The sequence below is a fragment of the Limanda limanda genome, chromosome 15 (assembly GCF_963576545.1).
Source record: "Limanda limanda chromosome 15, fLimLim1.1, whole genome shotgun sequence".
Taxonomy (NCBI): domain Eukaryota; kingdom Metazoa; phylum Chordata; class Actinopteri; order Pleuronectiformes; family Pleuronectidae; genus Limanda; species Limanda limanda.
Genome location: NC_083650.1, coordinates 540,556 through 561,563, shown reverse-complemented (window position 1 = coordinate 561,563; position 21,008 = coordinate 540,556). Strand labels below are relative to the sequence as shown.

The window sequence follows — 21,008 nt, the reverse complement described above, 5'->3', positions numbered from 1 at the left end:
AAGCCTTGAGTTTGGCATTTTCCCCAGCAAATCTTTGTTTATTGAAACTATATGTAACCATATTTAAAGGAACAGGGGGTGGAGCTTGATTGAGAGCTGAAGACACTGCACGTCAATCTACAACCTGCACCCATTGGACTGCACTTGCTGTCTGACCTTGTACTTGCTGTATACACGCTTTATCATCTATTTCATTCTAAAAAGAACCAGTTTAAAAAATGAATATCATGTTGTATTGGAGAGGACTTGAAACAAGAAATTAAGATCGTAAACCTCTTAGGTTTACTGATGTTAAATATCAAGTGAGAAGTGACTTATTTTAGCAACCAGTAGAGTCGCCCTCTGCTGGCAATGCAAGAGCATACACATTTCAGGTACTTCCCCATTGCGATCACTCTGCAGACCCTGAGTCTTCATCCACGACATAGTCTATGGGCTAAACCTTTACTATACCACAATTCAAAATTTGATAAATGCTTGGACGTTTTAAACCATTGCAAACTTCTATATATGCCATAGTTATTATTAAATTATTATTATAAGTATTATTGACCTATACCAGCAAAGCCCAAGCAGGTGATGTCAGTCCATCCAGTCCCATCCCTCCACCACATTGTTTCAAACCAAGGTATCATGACAACTGCAGGCCAAATTACTAAAATGATTTTGTTAGTTTTTTGACCTCCCTGCTGAGAACCATAATATTTTTCCATTTATCATCATCTTTTAGTCATATGACAAGAAAAACTTTCTACTAAAAGCCTGCAAAATGTGAATCTCTGTAGATTGCATGACCTTTTATCTGCTGCCACCACCAATGCAATATGTACTGTACATTTGTATACAGGAAATGGTAATGATGAGGAACAGGTTACTGTGAAATTCACAGAGTACATTTATGCTCCTGATTGAATTAACAACTTTGGTATTAATAACCTCATTGAGCCTGCGTTCGTTTAGAGTTTAAGAACTGGAAATGTATCTGTATGTTGTGAACGCTGTGAACAGGGCAGCCTCAGAGGGCTACTAGTGAGGACACGTGATTACCAGAAAGCCAAAGCCATAGCCAAATTAATAGTTAGCAAAACTTCTGCAAAAAGCTCAGTTGAATTACAGTATGTCATTGAATAACAGGATAACTCCATACAGCAGATGAGATCCTTTGAGTCTTTAATGTGCTGGTTTAGCTGGTGTCACTGAGAATGGCCACTAGGGAACTGGCTTGTGAGGCAAGTTTACTGCTGCTATGATTTGTCAGTTTAGTTAGGCTTTCCTTCATATTCACAGACTTCAACTCCTCCTTCATCGCACCTAGAGCAGACAAAGATAGAAAGAAGAAGAAAGTCAAGCGTGTGATGGGTCGAACAGAGGAAAAATATGCAGTTAAGCTATGTTTACGCCCATAGTACTATCTAAACCATTGTGTTAGCATTAATCTAAGTGTTGAGAACATTTTCAAATGTCCCAGTTGTTTTAGGCTGTGATTTTATTACAGTGGCTTTCTCATTTTCAGTTTTTCTAAAACATCTTGACAGTTGCAGTGCAAAAGGATTTATGTGAATGTGTTATAAAATCAAACACATACTGGAGTTAGCCAGGCTGCAGATGAGACCTAAAGCACTGAACTTGACTTCGACCGCCCCTTCAGGATCCTCCAACATCTTCTTAAGCAGGGGCAACAGCTCTGCCTCCCATAATGGATCCTTCATAGACTCTGCAGTAATCAAACAAACCCATACACAAACACACACAACTGAGTTATTATAACCTCCACCAGGGTGTTTTCAACCCTTTTGTTGGTTGGTTGCTTTGATTTTCAGCAGGATACATAAAAATTACTGAAGCCAAAAAATGGAAGAAGGGGACATGGGCCAAGACAAAATCTATACAATTTTGGCCCAGATCTAAACAAAGAGGTGGATCCAGGCATTTTTCTTTACTTTCTTTGACAAAGTCTTAGCATCTTTTTTTTTGTTGACATTTTCAGAGATTTCCCAGGATATAATGCATGGGTATTGATGAAAAATCAGACATGTTTAGGGGACCAATATCTTTGAATGTTTGCAATTTGGTGTGGCTTGATTGGATGTAAGGGGACTGTTGGGCTTTAGGGGAGATATGAACTCTACTGAGTGCCATTCCAGTTATTAAAATAATTAAATGCCTTATGTCTTTATGGTGCTTTGCCTTTCATATAAATACAGGGACATTGCAGCCATGTGTTATAAAACAATACACACAGTGTAAGCACTGAGCCATAATGTAGGTTTTAACCAGCCATTGAGAACCAGAACTGAAAACAGTACAGAACAGGCGCAGTTCAACACAACATGTGGGAAGTTAGTTTGTGCTGGTGTATCAGTTACAAAAAGTGCTGTCCAGATGCTCTATATGAATGTGTGTGATTGGGTGAATTGCTATTGATTGCATAGTTACTTAAACTGCTTTACCAAGGTCAATGGCAGATGCTATTGCCAGGGCAACCAGGGCCTCATTCTGCATGATGACGTGCTCACTCGTTGCCATGGACGTAAGGTGCCGAACCCCATCTGCTTTGGCTACAGCATGAACAACTTCCTGTCAGAGAGAGGAAATCAGTCAATTACAGAAAGTGAGTGTCTGTTGGGTTTGTGCAAATACATATTCTGCCATCACATTTTTAAATCGTGTTTTAATGTGTACAACATTGTGCTATCTTTCCGATTGCACGACTCACAGGACTGCGGCTGTGTCTGATGAGGGCAGCCAACAGGCGGCTGGCTTCTCCTCGGACTCCTGCATGATCTTTGGCTTCACACCATTCCATGACCCGAGCCAGCAGTACAGCATCTCTCCCCAGCACCAAAGCTGCCTCATCTGACACATGCAGCACAGCAGAGTAATGGAAAATACTTTTCAGAGAACCACAACAAAATAAGGAAATATCACCAAGATGCCTCTGAGTTGTTCAAGGCAAAAAGTCAAACAAACAGCCCCCTGATGTTCCAATGCACATTACACTGAGAATATGAGAAAGGTACATGAAGTTCACTTTATCCTTAATAGAACCAGTTTATTGATGAGGATGGTGCTCGAGAAGATGATAATAAATCAAGTTGTTCTTCCTAGGAACTTGGACACGTTCAACAAAAAAAAACAAGACATTTGAAAACGTCAAAAACGACTTTATTTCATAGTTTATCAAACAATGCACACCTGTTTGTCATGGATGCATAGGTTAAGAAGAGACAACCAAAAAAGGGGAGACACCCTCAACTTGATTCATAATTAATACATCATTTGGTTCACATTCTAATCAAAATTACATAAAATATACTGTATGTCTTTGATGGCAACTCTGATTGCATCAAATGATGTGTTTTCTAGATTGGGGATGGACATTCCTGGCCTGGCTTCAGGGTTCACTGAGCCAAGATGTGGAAAGCCAGCCTATGACCTGCAGGTCGACCTCCATCTTATCTCTTTACCATAAAACCTCCATTTCAGAAAGGAAACCAAGAGTAAGGGTTACTTTTATTCAAAGTAACTGCTTTTAATTTGAAAAAACAACCACTGGCAGTCTGTATTGTTCAGATAGAAATGGCCTAAGGGGGTCAGCAGGTCATTAACTTTAGTTCCTCTGCCTCCCGCTTCTCAGAGAGAGAGAGAGGTGCCTCCCTTTCTGAAGATATCAAAGATAAAGACCATGAAACCAACATTTCACTCTAAACTGAATACAAGCTCACTTAATTAAATGTCAGAAGCAATTTGAGAATAATATTCAAACATCATGTTATTTGTTTAATATTGTTTTCTAATTGATTTCAGGATATTTGATAAGCTTCCTGTAGAATTGAAACACTTGATGAATGAAAGCTTGATTGAGAATTTAAAGAGTTTAGATATTCATCCCACATGCAACTATACATTTACCATATAAATACACTACAGCTATGTTATTATATTTCATTTATCATATGGCTGCATGAATTTATTAATGATGGTTAGTAATGTTTGTCTATGTTATCATAGTTTATAACACTGAGGTGGAATTCAATTTGAACCAAATTCACAATCTGCCTTATGCTTTATGTTGATTGGTCAAGTTGGAGATAGAATATGCAACCTTTGCCTTTAAACATTAGTTACACAATCAAACAATACCAAATCATTACTTCATTACTATCTCACTTTCACTTAACTTTAACCTATATTAAATAGAATGTATTTTCTTCAAAGTGTATCCTCTGTCAAGTTTTTGGGTTGAATTAATTTCTTTTATGTGCGTTTAAGTTACTTCCTTGAGCTATGTTACATTTTCTTTAAGCCAAATCAATAGGCAGCTGACGACAGAATACTGCAGTAATTGCTCTTTTTGTGTATCTTTTTAAATTACATCATTACCACTGTTTAAATATGCCTGCAGAAGAGGCCTCACAGCGGAAACAACTGACAGAACTCCCTGCTGAACAAATGATATCATCTGTTGGTAAACAATCTGTTCCCAACATGATGTTCGCAGCCACGGTCTGAGTTCCAAATAAGAAGGTCCACAGCATTGCCGCACTTTATAAAATATGTTCCCGTTATAACATATTGTCTTCCACCATCACCCAAATTACAACCTTTCAATTCCATTGATCCAGATGGTTAATTTATACCATTTGCATATTCTCTGAATTAACATCCCTTCCTCTAAGACATTAGTCAATAAGTCTCATATTTATATATTTTTTGCTGCATTGTGTGTTCTTTAGGAGTAGAGAAATGAGATAGATTGAATTGAGAATTAATGACTTAATGATTTCAGACTGATTATTAATGAAATTCCATAGATTTGTTGGTGCCCTTTTCCATAATGAGTGCAAACGGTAAACAGCAATGTGCCATCTCATGACACTTTCAGACGGTGCTCAAGTTGACATTTTGGTCAAAGTATTAAAACTAAGGGGGGCAGAGTCAAGGTCAAACAGGTTAACTCACCTTGACCATCCACCATCATGCGTAGTGTACCCAGCAGTTTGAACTGAACAGGCGGCATGTCTGAGCGTAGCAGGGTCTTTATCCTCTCAGTCACCCCATCCTCAAGCATCCGCACTTTGTTAGTGGCTGAAAGACACAGATGATATAGTGACGCACTTTTTTCCAGTGTTGAGTGTGTTTGCATGTATGGCTTGTATTGTTTATAAGGCCAAAACACAATTAGGTAATTTTAAATATAATTTCACTTTGAGAATTAATTAACACTATTTTAACCCTAGTGTATACGTTTAAACCACAATTGTCTCTTGTTAAACTCAGATAAAGCAGAGGTTGTCGGGGTACGCAAAGTGGTTCAGGGGGTACGCAGTGGTATGCACGGAGCCCCGGGGGGCTGGAATCCCACCTCAGCAGGCACACGCCGTTTCACTTTCAATGCGTGCGTCAGACTCCTAAAAGGCCTGGCGCATGCTTCAAGTCCGTGACGGGTCGGACCATAGGGTCGGACCTCCGTTATGTTGGTTTCATGTTGGTATCCGCCGCCGCCACGCCCCCCCACCCTGAGCGACGCGACGTCGTCCAAGGCGGAGGGGCCTGACGGCGCCGGTGAAAAAAACGGGGGGGTTCGAAGGTATTATGCTATGATTTTACTGGTCTGGCCCACTTGAGATCAAAGTGAGCAGTATGTGGCCCCCATAACTAAAATGAGTTTGACACCCCTGCTCTAAAAGTAGAGTATGGAGCCAGAGCTTTCAGCTATCAAGCTCCTCTCCTGTGGAATCATCTCCCACTTTCAGTTTAAGAGGCAGACACCCTCTATACTTTTAAGAGTGGGCTTAAGATCTACCTTTTTGATAATGCTTATAGGGTTAGGGGTTAGGTGTTAGGTTTAGACTATGATTACAAGTCTTCTCGATATACAATATGCCTACTTACAGAGCCGTTCACAGACATGTTGGGGGCAGAGCCTCAAGTGAGAAAAAGGGCACATCTCATAATTGTTTCTAAAGAAAATGCGTTAATAATATTACCTTTAATACCCTCACACTCACACAATTGTGAAATACTCAAGAGTAGTACAATGAATAGTGTCATGGAAAATTATACCATTATACCACACTAAATATGATCTCTGCTTATGCATATAATTTCTGCTTGTGAAACTGTTAAAATGACATTGGAGCCACCAATCTGACTAGGTTTGTCTCCCACCACCACGAGCCCCCCCCCGCACACACAAACACAATTCTTCACAAACACACATCTCTTTATTGCATCTGCATAAAAAGCATACGCCTACACCGGTTTCTTTGTCATTCCCTCTGCAGAATACTCATCGCACACTGTATGATTGTCTGACCTTCCTTGCAAGGAATAAAGTATACAGTATAAGACAATGATGCTTTCCCTTAACGCGCCCTTAAATTATAAGTAGGTAAGAAGATACTGTGCTTCACCTAGTACCAGGGGGACTCAGGTGTAGCCTCAAGCTAGTTTAAGTGGTTTTGAAGATGACAGCATATGTGTCTCATATTGACTTTGTCCTTTAAAAGATAGGTCACAGTGTTTAAGTAAGTACGTTAGTAGTAGTAGTAGTAGTAGATAGTAAAATGTAGTTCCTGGAACCATATCTCTACTGTTTTTCTTTAATCCGTACCAGGAATAGCCAGGTTCCTGAGCGCACTCAGTCCAGCATGCTGAACAGACACATCTCCCTCGTCAACATGTTGCTCCAACAAGGTCAGGATGTGAGGAACAACCCCAAGGTCCAGCATCTTCACACAGTTACTGTCTGACAGAAACACAACAGGCAAAAAGACAATCAGTTCTTTGCTTTAGTTATCAGTCCAAGGCATGTGTGTTCATGTTAAACAGAAAAAATTCTCAGAGCAATTCTTGGAGGGGACACCAAAGGGGACCATCAGCATCAACTTTGACACAATCCAGTAACCCCCTCTACTGTCTCCCCCAGCCCTCTACTGCTCCTGCTCTCACCCCCCGCCCTCCCTCACATCCATCCATCTAACCCTACCCCCTCCTCTCAGTTTCCCTCCCTCCCATCCCCTCCTCAACCTTTATACAGTTTTGCTTCTGACTTTATTTAGGGGCCATTTTTACTGAGTCCCGCCACACACATAGACTGTAGAGACGACACCTTGCTGAGAAATATCTTACCGTTCCTGGCAAAGTTGGCGATGGCCAAGGCCCCAGACAGCTGCAGCTGAGTGTTGGAGCTCTGGAGCCAGGACAGAACATCCTGATATACCAGACCTGATCCCTCACCAAAGCACTTCTGCATAGACTCATCTAATCCACACACACACAGAAGACAAAAAGAATAAGACTGTAGTCTTAGTATAAATCTAAATTGAATGTGAATTCAGACAGATCATATAGATGCAGTTATAAAGGATAAGACAGGGTAGCCAGTGTTACAGTAAATTACATTTGCAGAATTTTTAGATTCCCTATATCACACTTGCAATAGCTCATTCTGCAGATCTAGTGTCGGGTGCAGGAACATTTCTTTGGCTGTCTTTTTCATTCTTTCTTCTGCTGTGCACATCACTCACCTCCTAAAAGCAGAGACACTATGAGGTTGGAGGCGATCTTGATGCTGCAGAGGTCATGGGGGTCAGAACCTCCTTGCAGGCACTGAATCATCTCTGATAGAGCCTCTGGTACTCCTGACTCTGCAAACTGCAGCTTAAGTGTATCTGTGGGTATATTACAACCAAGTACGTTTTACTCCTGTCAGTAAATGTTGTCTTCAAATAAATATACGACAAAATGAAAAAAAGAAAAACAAGAAAATCAGAAAACAAATGTTTTTACTTTTCTCAGACTGTATGTAGAACATGATGGTACGTTATTATAAAATTCTCCCAATTAAGGCAGCACATTTGTGCCCAGGCTAGCACCTGGTTAGCAAATCCAGGCTCAGTCAGGTGCATTTCTGTCTGGAATTCCCATGTGCTCCCTGTGTCTGCGTGGGTTTTCTCTGAATACTCTCGCTTCCTCTGACAGTCCAAAGACTTGCAGAATGGGATGAGGTTGATTGGAGACTCTATACTGATCATAGGAATGACAGCGAATTATTGTTTTTTTATTATGTTGGCCCAGCAATACACTGGTGACCAGTCCTGGGTGTGCCTCTTGCTCAATGTGAGCTGGGGTTGGCTCCCACAACCTCCACCGCAACCCTTGCAGGATAAGTATATATAATGGATAGATGGGCTCCCAAATTGATCCGTCATGAAATATCAAGTCATGCTTGATGAAACTAGATTTTCATCAGTAAGTCCCCCTTTTCCTTGCCTCCTCCCTCAAACACTCTTACCACTCTCGCCCAGTGCACCCAGTATTTCCAGGATGACATGTCGGCGTTCGGCATCAGGTGCCCGTTTCAACTGAAATGTTAGTACATCTGCCACGTCCAGCTCTGACAGGGCATCCCTCGCAGAGTCTGCAACACAAGGGTCTGTAACTATAGACAATATTGAGGGTAACTAATGGTCCTGACTACCATCTGACATCTACTGTTAGTTTAACACATAACATTATTTTGACACTTTAAAAAAAAACAATAAAACATTGTTACAGTGTATGCTGTACCTTGAGCTCATAGACATTTTCTATTATCAATTGAGTTTGGGAAGTATTGAAGAATGAATTTGTCCATTTGTCTCCCCACTGATTTATCTTGGTACAAAGACAGGCATGGTGGGGCTGCTACAATAGTGAGTGATAGACAGTATGTGCCAGTACTTACTGTATCTTTGTACGTGTGAGCAATTTAGAGTCTGTGCTTAATGAGCCATGAAGGAAACTTGTGAGAGCAAATGTAGAACACTTAAACATAGGACAGATGACCAAGATTTTCAAGGGCATTGCGGTAGCTGTGAATGTGGCTCAAATTAGATTTAATTAATAATCAATAACTATAATAAATACAAATTTCAAATATTCACCCATGTCAGCCAGGTTGCAAAGGGCCAGCAGGCAAACGTTAACCAGTGGGTCGTTGTCTGAATAATCCTTCATTATGGACACCAGTCTGGGTATTACGCCACTCTGGACTAACAAGTCCTGTTGGTATGCTGGTTGGGAGTAGGGAGGGACAATGGAAGTGATCAAAGTGAGAGAAAAATCAGCTTTAAATTATTGTTCATGCTTTTGTTTCATTGCTTAGCTTGTTTACAATAATCATCATCAATGGTAATTGATTACAAATTAACACATTTAATTGAGTTGTAATAAAAATTATTTTGTATTTGAAAAATATAAACCATTTACAATTCACCTAGTGACACCTGAAGACTGACTTCTCTATTTGCATCAATGGAACAGACTCTGCCTCATCAGCACACTTCTCATCATCAGCAATTTGCCAACTCACAGTTGTCAAAGCAGATGCGTCCAATGGCTCTTCCAGTGTTCAGCAGCATCTCCTGGTTGTTGCTGTTCAGATGAGGAAGCAGTACCTTCACCAGGCCTGCCTCAATGCACGACTCCCTGACTGCAGCTACAACACCCAAAGGAGAAGATTTTACCTCTTCAATTTCCTCTTCTATTTCTTTGATAGTAAAAAAAAAAAAAAAAAAATCTTGGTAACTTCGTATTGGTAAAGACAAAGTGATTCTGTGAATGTACAGATCAGCACCGGCAACAACTGTGAATGTCACAAATCATTTAGCTATCAAAATGATCTGGCAGGACAGATATTAAAGCTGAAGAGGCAGTTTTGGCCCTCAGGCTGCAAGTTGGAGATTGTCCAATGTTCAATTGGTCCACAGACTTCTTGTTAAGATAGGATGCCCCGCCCATGACTGCATGGTATAGTTTGCCTGGATTTTCTAAGTTTATTGATATTGAAATTATTTGCAAGTCCAAATCGCACCAAAATAGACACTGCACCAAGTTAATACACACGACAAGTGTGACACCGCTCAGATGAACAGTTCTCAAGAGATTCATTCCACATACAGACAGACAGAGGTAAGAGGTTTCTGGAATTAGAAGATACATTTATGAATAACATGATCTGTGAATAAAATATTACAACTGATAAGTGTAGCAGTATCCTACTGTACCTTCACGGGCCATCTCTGCCACCACCAGAGCCACCTGGCAGCACAGGCTGCTTTTACTTTGTAAAGCCTGAGCCAGTGTGGGTAGAATCCCACTATTCACGATCGCAGCAGCAGCATCTTTTTCTGTGGACACACAAAACAATTTTTTAAGAAAAAAACTGTTTCAGGATATTCATCATCATATAATAGACTACTGCCACCATGGTTAGGCATGTTTGGTATGTGTGGGTGTGTATGGCAGGTTTAGCATGAGCTTGGTTTCCCTCTGCAGGTTCCTGGCACGCCTGCAGCTGATTTCGACTAATCACCTGATGCAGTATAAGATACCTGGTCTTTTTTCCACTCGACGCTAGATTATATAGTTGGACTACGCCTTAGTATTGAACAAGTATTGGCTCTGATGAACTCTCTCTCAGCACTTTGCCACCTTGCTTACACTTTTGCCTGCCTCAGGTTACTACCTGTCTGCCAGTTAGTTTTCCCTCCTGTCTGCCCTGCCTGAAATACAGATATGAGACTGCATAAGCAGGCAATACTGTCTCCAGAAGTAGAAAATACATTTGATTGTGTAGGAACTAGCAGACCCATAGATTAAATGATCTGTAGGGGGTTTAAAGTGTGACTGCAGGAAAGCAGAATTCAGAATATGAGGACACTAGCACAGTTGTTGTATTGATGGATTCAGATTTTCTCCTTGCCAAGCTTTAATAAATATTTCAGCATAAGACATCAAAGGCTCCTGAAAAACTTTGTCACTGATGAGTTGACCATTTACCAGCAGATTTTCATGTGTTTAAATTGTTGTCTTACTAACTAGCTCCCACTCAAGGTTCGGGAGGCAGACACCAGCTCTACATTTAAGGTTAGACTTACAACATTCCTTTTTGATAAAGCCTATAGATAGGGCTGGATCAGGTAGGTCCTGAACCATCCCTTATTAATGCTGATATAGGTCTAGATTACTGGGGGAATTCCCATCATGCACAGCACTTCTCCCCTTGAACGGTTAATCCAGAGCGAAGCATTTTAACACTTTTTGTCATGGTTTTTTGTGGTCTTGTTTTCTGTCAGTGTGTTATAACTTTGAATTGTGGTTGAATGGATGCCTCCTTTTTTGGGGCTGCAAAACAATCTACCCATGGGTACAAGTCAGAGCTGAAACCTGACGCTATTCCTGATCTCTCTCTCTTTTCTCTCACCCTATCCTCCTCCACCCATCTATCTCTCTCCTCTTTTCCCCATTTTTCCCTACTCACCCCAACCGGTCAAGGCCGATGGCTGCCCGCATTGAAACTGGTTTTGCTTGAGGTTTCTTCCAGTCAATGAGTGAGTTTTTTATCTCCACATTCGGCAAAATGCTTGCTCATTGTTGGAACTGTTTGGTTTCTCAATCATTTCTTAGGTCTATGTAAAGTGCCATGAGATAATGCCAATTATGATTTGGCGCTGTACCAATAAAACATTTCATTTAATAAAGTTCATTTCCCTATCAGAGGGTTTGTATGAAGCTCTGGTTAGACCTCAATGTGCCCATAGCCCTAAATACATAATTGCCTCATTGGCGAATTTGGTACATTGCTATGATACGTCAATTGAACTAGGCAAGACTAACCTAAACAGTGGAGCTTTGTTTTTTCTGGAGCAAAAGCACTTTATTGTTGCGAGATGTTTTTTTCAGGGTTTATGATCTACATGAGTGCAAAAAAGTTTTGCAGCGATTAATTTATACAGTATAACATACAAGGGATATTTTCAATCTTGTCCTATGTTCTAAAACGAGACAGGGTTTAGATTAAAAGGCATAGAGGCAATGATGTCTGATCTACTGAGCGGGCCAACTGGCATTCATAGTATTGCCTTACAAGCCAGTAGCTAGTCAGATTTACCTTGAGCCTATTTTTGTTGTGGCAACAGAGAAGGAGATTCGCATAAAGGCTCCAGTATGCTACTCGGAATCCGTTACGGACAGACGGACGGACCGATCGCACGGACACTTTTTCATTTATAGTTCTCCTGTGCTGAAAACAATTCACCGCCACAATAGTAGGTGGTGCAACGGAAGACGAGCTTAGAGAAGCCTACCTCATCAGAGTTCTCAGAAGAAGTCCACGCTGTTTATTTACTTTTTATAACTCCCGGCTTTCCTCACACACAGTGAACGATCGCAACTAAATAAAATAAAGATGGTCTTGGAATTAAAGTTTTTGCGCTGTTACCACCGCATTTAGCATGAAAGTTTGTTATAACCGTATGTGACCGTACACCAGTGTTAATTTTGGCAGCTATTTTTAATTTAGTCTTAGTCTTTTGACGAAAATGCATATTAGTTTTAGTCTAGTTTTAGTCATTTTTATCCTTCTTAGTTTTAGTCTAGTTTTAGTCGACGAAAACAAATTACATTTTAGTCTAGTTTTAGTCGACGAAAACAAATTACATTTTAGTCTAGTTTTAGTCACATTTAATAGCCACATTAAACTCCTTATCTTCCCTTCTCAGGTCCAGGGACCCCCTGTGTTGTGTCTACAACTGCGTACTAGTCTAGCTTGCAGTACTTAGGTTGTCCATTAGATGTCCCTCCTATAGGTCTATAGCAGGGGTCGGCAACCTTTACTATCAAAAGAGCCATTTTGCCCCCTCTTCCCCCAAATAAAATTTGTCTGGAGCCGCAAAACATATTTGATAACAAAGCTGATAAAATGTTATATAAAGTTATACTATACTAATCTGTAGATTATTGCATTTATGAAATTATAGAACAACAATAAATAAAACTGTTGACATTTTATTTATTTTTACCTGTTACAACAAAGGGAAACACCAAATGCTTATGCAGAGGAGAAGAAAATACACAGGCAAGTGTAGGCCTATTTTGAAATAAATTAAACGCAGAACTATGTAGGGTTATTTGAGTCATCCCCATATTTGTGGGACATGTATGAAATAAGAAGTACCCTATTTTGAAATAAATAAAAACATATAGCTGCAGCCTATATATCTTAGTTGGCGTTGGCGAAATGTGAAAACAAAAATTGAAAGCAGATCAGACTGGAGGCGGACACAGAAGCTGGAGCTCGGTAGAAACCAACTGCAGCCTCTGCTCTGATCCAGAAGCTGCGGCGCTGATCTCAGAGCAGCTGAGACCAGAGAAACTCTGTGTTTTCACTGTTTCCATAGTTAAGAAGCAGCAGGCGAGTCAGTGACCGGCCTGCCTCACATGAACGAGCTCTGATCTCACTGTCCCTCTGAGCGAGTGCGCGGGGGCGGAGCCTCGGGACCGGAGCGCTGTCTGGCAGCACACACACACACACACGCACACACACACAGACACACACACTCGCCGCTCCGGGTACTTCATGACGGCCTGATATGATTATGTTTTTAAAAATTGTTGTGACTTAGTCAACCGCCAACATTTTCGTTTCGTCTCGTCTCGTTAACGAAAATTAAAATAGATTTCGTCATAGTTTTTATTTTCAAAGATCCATTTCGTTACGTCTTCGTCTCGTCTTAGTCATGGGAAAAGGGGCGTTAACGAATATTTATCGTTATCGTTATCGTCAACGAAATTAACACTGCCGTACACACATGCCGTTAGTGCTCTAACCAGCCACCGTCAGCCGGACAACTCCGCTGGCTTAACACACTTGTCACATTAATCGAAGAATCGTAGTTGTGTTTGGGTTTATTGTGATACAGGGAAGGTAACAGGAAGTTTGAGGTCCGGAAATGATGTCGTTACAAAAATGATGTCGTTAGCAGACCAATCACAGCCAAGGGCTGCCCCGAGGCTCTCCGCCATGCCGATGTGTAGTTAGAAAAATCAGAGGTGCACGAAAAGCTCTCCGAGCCACTCGGAGAGGGCGTTCCACGGCGGAGAGGGTGGTCCTATCTGTCCGTGTCTGTAAAAACAGAGTAGCATATATCGGCCTTAAGACTTGACAAAGACGACTTCACTGAAAAGATGTCAGAGGGCAGGAAGCTACTGCGCCGCCTACTTGTTTACTAGTCTGGTAATCGTTACATTAACAAATAGGGTTAGCCTACAAAATAAGAGTTCTGGTGCTTTGCGTGAAATTTGGCCTGGAGAGGAGTCAAATGGCGGCATGAATTATTGTCCCAGTCCAACGCTGGGCGTAAGTATGTGTGAAATGCCACTAAATGCATTATTATGCAATGGTTTTGCTAACAATGGCTGGCTGGCTAACATAAATACTGTTCCTGTGCAACTGGAATGCTATCAACTCGGATTACTCAGGTGTGATGTCATTCCGACTGCCGAACTCCGAGATGTAATGGAATGGAGCATAAGATCCTGTGAAACTTCAAGTTACAGACTGACGACTGCTGGCTAACTATCCAGATATAGTTGTAACTGAAGGAGCAGAAGAGGGCAGTAGTGATGGATGTGGCAATCCCAGTTGACAGTAACATCAGGTAGAAGGACCTCAAGAAGATTGACAACCACCGAGGGCTGAAAGAGCAACTGGAACAGATATGGAGGGTGAAGTTCAAATCCTATGGTACCAGGAAGGTTAGGGGCTGTGACCCCTGAAATGGAAGCCTGGCTCCAGCAGACCATGAAGGTTTCCTGACCCATGATGATGGCTGACTAATCGGCTGATTTAGATTACCTAGAGCAGTTCTCTTGGATGTATATGCCAAACTGTGTTAAGTAGAATTAGAGAGGCTGAACCTAGAGAGCCGCACCATCCCAGTAAATATCCCAGTAAATACACAGGTACTCTGCCTCAAGCATCTTTTGGGAATCATATTTCAAAGACTTTTATAATTCTGTCAAACACTGTATGCCGTAAATATTGCAATGCTTGCCATTTTGGATGAGATCAGGAAATAATTAAATTGTGCCCTGACTGCACGTACTGCAGCAGCAGCACAAAACCACTGAAAATGTTCTTTAATTACTGATACCACTGCTGTGGTCACCAAACAATATTTCTTTCTTTACCTCTACCTCAATCTAAACCAGCTTGATTTTGGTGACAAAAGAGTTGGTCTGCTCGCTTGATCTGATGATTCACCAAAGAAACCCATTCGTCATGCTGTGGCTGAGGGGTAGAGTGGTCGTCCTCCAACCTGAAGGTCGGCAGTTCAATCCCCAGTCTGACCCATCTGCATGCCAAAGTGTCCTTGGGAAGATGCTGAGCCCTGAATGGCCCCCCATAGAATAACTAAGTGCTGCGAATAGATGCATGTAGAACTGTACTGTAAAGCGCTTTGAGTGGTCATCAAGACTAGAAAAGCGCTGTATAAATACAAATCCATTTACTATTTACCATCAGCAGGGTCTTTCCACATTTGTGAGATTCTTTGTATTGACCAACTATGGTTAAATGTGGGTGTGTAGGTGTGGGATTTGAGGTAGATCCACGTTTGCACATACCAGTTGTACTGTGATGTATAAAGGGAACATTGCATGTTTTTATAAATCTGTTTATTTTCTGGACATGCCATTTTCTGCTTTTGTGGGCATGTACACTTTTAGTATGTATCCTAGGCACTGTTTTATACATAGGGTCCCAGGGCTGTCAAATTTTAGGTGAGAATGACTCACCATGTATCCAGCTAAAACCCTACTATATGTGTTTATCAAACTGTTTGTTGGAACATCACCAGCTCAGCAGCACCACCGGCGCCTGTGGGCAATGGAAAACAAAATGATCAGCAACCTTCTGGTGGAGGTACCGCTGGTCTCTCTTTATCACCGCAGCCAGCTCCACACCCATTATCTTATTTTACTGCTACCGCAAACGATAATGAGAATGTCCTGACAGTTCATCCCTCAAGGCCTGGTAGAAGTAGTGATGTAAAGTGCACCATAGCTAAACTATTGGTCGCTGTTATCTGGGACGAAGTTGGAGCCACAAAAACTTAAGTTCTCTCCTCCCAGGGTCAAATAAAGCTAGCAAATACATTGATTAAAACAAAATCCCGTTCAAGAAAAAAAGCTAACATGTGAATAAATGTGACGCAATATCACAAAATCTAGACATCTCGATGAGTGGAAAAAATTAACTTGTCTTTTTTTGGTGGAAGAGATGCCTCTGACCAATATTGAGCAGCAGGCGCAGTTCACTCTCTGTGGCACGAGTGCTCCGGTGCGACACTCAGGCCACTGTAGCGCACACGCAGCGCACACCAGGCAGCTGGTCAGCGCTGTATCTGGTCTGACAATGGCCATCAGTGCCCTGGCAAGAGAGGGATTGAAGATGGGGTACAGGCAGTGGTGAGGTCTCCACTGCAAGTGGTCCCACAATGCAGCAGCCAGGGAATCGAGAGGGAAGAGAGCGCACCGGAGGTGATGAACGCCCTAGAGACAGGCACCGCAATTATATTCAGGCTTTGTAAATCAAAATACGTTTGCTAAATTAAAGTAGTTACATCTACTCCTCCCAATATTTGAAGCAAAGCCCTGACATTCATATTCGACTCGAAAACAAGGTCATTTACACAGTTGCTTTAAGCCTAAATGTCTCTGATATCTTCTGACAAGGTCCATCCATGGACTGTCGTGTAAACATTGAAATTACCTTGCTTAGAGTAGAATATGAATGTCGGAGCTTGCGGACACTTGGTTTACACCAAACGAGTAGTATGGAGGCATGTTGTGATTTTTCTTTTTGTTTTATTACATCTGAAGCTTTGGTCACCAGTTACTTGTATTGGATTCTGTTCTAACACTGTTTAAACCTGGGACTCCTAAAGTGTTTTGTGGACTCAAACACTTTACCCAACCCTCCATTGGCATAGTGGTGAGTAGATAATGAGGGAATTTTCATTTCTGGGTGAAGTGGTGAACTATCCCTTTAAGTCTATGTAATATCCCTAAAAGTGACCTATGACAACCTAAGTGTGTGCTGTGTGCGTGTGACATGACTTACTCTTTTCCAGCAAAGAAGATAGTACTGTGTCCAAATGAGGCTTGAGCTCCTCTTCAATTAGCTCTGTACTCACACTGATAGCCTTTAGTGCTTCACTTAGAGAATCTGAAACAAACACAAACATACAACACCACAAAATATTGACAGTAAAGGTTAGCAACATGTCAGCTTCAAAGGACTTCCTTATCCCCTCCAATACATACATATAAACGTTTTATCTTGGAACCATTTAAAAATACCAAGAAATAAACAATACACAGACTCATTCAACCCCGCTGCTCTAAGGAACGATACAGGAAATCGTTCCTCCCAACTGCAATAAGACTGTACAACTCATCTACCTCTGTCAGAGCCACCATCACAGAACTGCACTAAACCTGTCTCCTGCACTGTGTACCCTGTACAACACTCCGCTCCATATACACTTACTTCACATCATATGTGATATGTGTTCATATAAACCATATTGATATTACATATCATTTTATACAATAATATTGTCTTTTACAAACTCTGTCTACATATTCTTACACTGATGGTATATTATATTACCTATTGTATAGTCAAATACTTATATTCATACCTCTACTATATATCATATATTATATCATACTCTCTGTATATTCTTTGTAAACATAAGTCTATATACACATATTTATACATGTGTACATGTTATAATTACTATTATTATATATACTGTTGCTGCCATTATTACTATATACTGCTTTTATATTGGTATAATTACTATCATATATAAATGTATATTATGTTATATTATATACTATATATACTGTACTATTCTTATATACTGTCTAACAATAACATTACCATCATATCATCAGTACTATTAACATCATCTTGCCACTGCACTTTATCTGCCTATTTTATTTTATTTTATCTTGTGCTTCTGTTTTTTATTCTTTCTACCTCAATATTTTTTATTTTATTGTATTGTATTGTATTTTATTGTATTCAAATATACCGGCTGCTATGACAACTTAATTTCTCTTCGGGGATGAATAAAGTAATCTATCTATAATAAATGTATGTACACTAGGTAGAGTAAATAGCCAGAGTTTCTGCAAAGTAATACCTAAAAGTATAAGGTTGTAATTGGCCATGAAACACATCTTTATATGATGGGGCATGGCTAGTCACACACAGAGATGTGAATCAGCCAGTGAATGTGATAGAAGAATCAAACAGGTGATTCAGCAACTGCACCTTATGCTCTGCATAAACTAATGTTCAGTTTTTCAAACTGACTGCTGAGTCGGTTCCCGATACTGGCAGTATTTATTGCCAGTTCATCTTCAGACCCTGTTTTCACTCTGACTTGTCTATCACTACACTCGGTCACATTGTCCAATAATTTTACTCACACGATCAAAATGCTTAATGTCCTCTTTTTGGAGTAGTCCCTTTGCTATCGCTCCCAGACAAAATGGTTGGAGCCCTCAGATGTAACCATAAGTTATATAGTCGTTGATTTTCCAAGCTACCAAAGACAACTGAGACTCACATTCCCAGTGGCAATAAGCCTCTTTTCCACTTCTAGCCTGAACAAAATTACCAGGTTCCCAGCAGTTAGCTAGAAGGCAGCCCAAGCCTCAGCTACCAATCTATCCGAACTACTGTTGCCAAGCTATCCACAGCTCATGCTTCACACGCATTCCACAGCAATGCCATTGATGTCCATCGTCTCTTGAATCCTATTGTCTTTCCAAGTTAACATTTTTGTTAGTTTCTTCAGCGTGTGTGGTTCCTCTTTTTCATCCTTAAATACTGTATTTGTATTCTTTTTGTGTTTTTCAGTTTTGCATTTATCATGTATTAGTGGGAAAAACCTGGGGAATATCGAGAGCAACCAAGCCTGGTTGCTCGTGCATATTTTACATAATATGCACGTAGAGTTGTTCAGGGTTAACATTCTGGTTTCCTGGTAAGGTTAAATCCCAGTATCATCAATTTCAGTAACTTTAGCCTGATTAGGGTAATTTAACCAAATACATATTGAACCTTTTTCCAATACTAGCAAAGAATAAAACTCAGGACCAAGCTAAAAACAATAAAAACAATGCATACATACAAACAAAGGCACAGTGAGGTGAGACCTGCAGGTTGTAATCACCCCAGCTAATCCCCCGTAAGTCGAATGAAAATAGCCTGAGTGGAAAGGGCTATCGGGCTAATACACAGCCTGTGAGGTCAGGATCTAACAACCATGTCCTGTGTGTATGTGTGTGTGTGTGTGTGTGTGTGTCTGCTTGTCTTTCTACGGTTTTGAGGGTCAAATTGTGTGTGTGTGTGTGTGTGTGTGTGTGTGTGTGTGTGTGCGTGCGTGCGTCTGTGTCTATGTAAAATGTATGATGCTTCAAGCAAGATGCATTCCTCACATCAGCAGTTACTCAGCATCAGCAGTGGCTTCTGATGAGGCTGGGTGTGTCTTCAGCGTGTAATGCATGACGACCACTGGCTACTGAGTTTCTATCCCTCCAATCTCATGCTTACTGGCCACGGAGACACACAGCTTGGTGTCGCTGGGTTTGTCTGGACAGAGCATGACACTTAAGCCAATCTCTTTCTGTCTGTTTGTCTATCTATCTTTCTCATACACACATTGAAACATCCAATGTGTGTATGAGAAATATAGATTAGAGTGTGATGCCTGTTATTACACAACCACAGCTCGTATTGTATAGCATCATGCAAAAATAAAACACACATAAAAAGATTAGAAGGATGTTAAATATGAAGCTACTCACCGGTGTCTGTCATGGCTGCTGGTCGACAGTCTCTCTGTCAGCTGGCTCACTGCCTGCTGGCACTGCTTCTCTCTGTGTGTGTGTGTGTGTGTGTGTGTGTGTACAGACGAGCTACCCTTCCTTCTTAAGGTCAGGTGTACCCCAACTATGTCTCTCCGTCTCTCTTCTCCTCACTCGTTCCCTCAATCCCATTATCCAGCCTCTCTCTCTCTCTCTCTCTCTCTCTCAGGAAACTGCGAGGAGAGAAAACACCTGCACGTGCACAAAGCAGCCTTTGGAGGGCGCGCTTGCACACCCTATGTATTATGGTATAACCCAGATACCCAGCTAATTCGATGTTTGGATGTATTTTCTGTGCAGTGCAGAAAGGTTTTGAGAAGACACTTCATTAGTGCAATCAGGCTGAGCCACAGGATGGCCTTCCATTGAGAGGAGGAAATTTAACTTCTTGAAGCCAATTCAGGTACTCTGAAAGTAAGGTCAGATACCAGGGCACCTCATGGTGCATTCTTGCGGGTGAGGCTCGAGGGATAGAGCGGGTTGTCTACTAACCATGCAGCACATAGATACATGTAACACTTTGAGCAATATTTATTTAAAAAACGCCCAAACTGCAATCATAGTCTATGGTCAGCAGCCAGTAAGATCATGATCCACCATCAAGATCGGATGCCGAAGGATCATGCAACCAATATGCACACAACCAAAAATTGCCGATGTTCCGCTCTCACTTCAGGTCCTCTTTGATGAAAGTGCCCAAGAAGCGGAGTGACTCCACGGTGTCCACTTGAGAGTAACACAGGGTGGTGGGGCAGGCAGGACTTTGCTCTTCCTGAAGTCCTCAGTCATCTCCAATGTTTTGAGAGCGTTGAGCTCCAAGTTGTTGTCACTGCACCAGGTCACCAGGTGGTCAATCTCCCACCTGGAAGCAGACTCGTGCCTGCCAGAGATGAGTCAGATGGTGGTAGGGCCATCCGCGAATAGGGGGGAAGAAATTATAATAATAATAATTCTGCATCTTCACACTAATATTGCCACATTTAGAGCCTTGTCATCCTCATGTGTACAAAAAGCTTAATTTAACAACACAATCTATATTACTTTTTGATATGCCATACCTCTCAATAGCCCGTGTAAGATTGGCAAGATCGATGAATCCTGTCGTGGCCCAAGGATTGTTCAGAGAGCACGAATCCTTGTCAAAAAGACGACACGTCCAGGAAAATAGCTATCAGTGTAGAGGTAATTTTCCTCATTGAAATCAGAATCAAGTTTATTGTCAACTCCATGTC

General features: G+C 41.2%; 1 protein-coding gene across 1 annotated transcript; it reads right to left on the bottom strand.

The window, feature by feature from the left end:
* Positions 1-1,042: 1,042 nt before the first annotated feature.
* Positions 1,043-19,783, bottom strand: si:dkey-191g9.5 (rap1 GTPase-GDP dissociation stimulator 1). The gene is made up of 14 exons (XM_061087622.1): positions 19,717-19,783; positions 16,952-17,056; positions 10,053-10,175; positions 9,359-9,484; positions 8,931-9,059; positions 8,300-8,425; positions 7,533-7,676; positions 7,135-7,266; positions 6,617-6,751; positions 4,963-5,088; positions 2,717-2,856; positions 2,451-2,577; positions 1,586-1,714; positions 1,043-1,311 (listed from the first exon to the last, which is right to left on the bottom strand). Exons 1-14 carry the CDS (start codon positions 19,727-19,729, stop codon positions 1,184-1,186), a joined length of 1,683 nt encoding a protein of 560 aa, XP_060943605.1. The 5' UTR covers positions 19,730-19,783; the 3' UTR covers positions 1,043-1,183.
* Between the last annotated feature and the right edge of the window lie 1,225 nt (positions 19,784-21,008).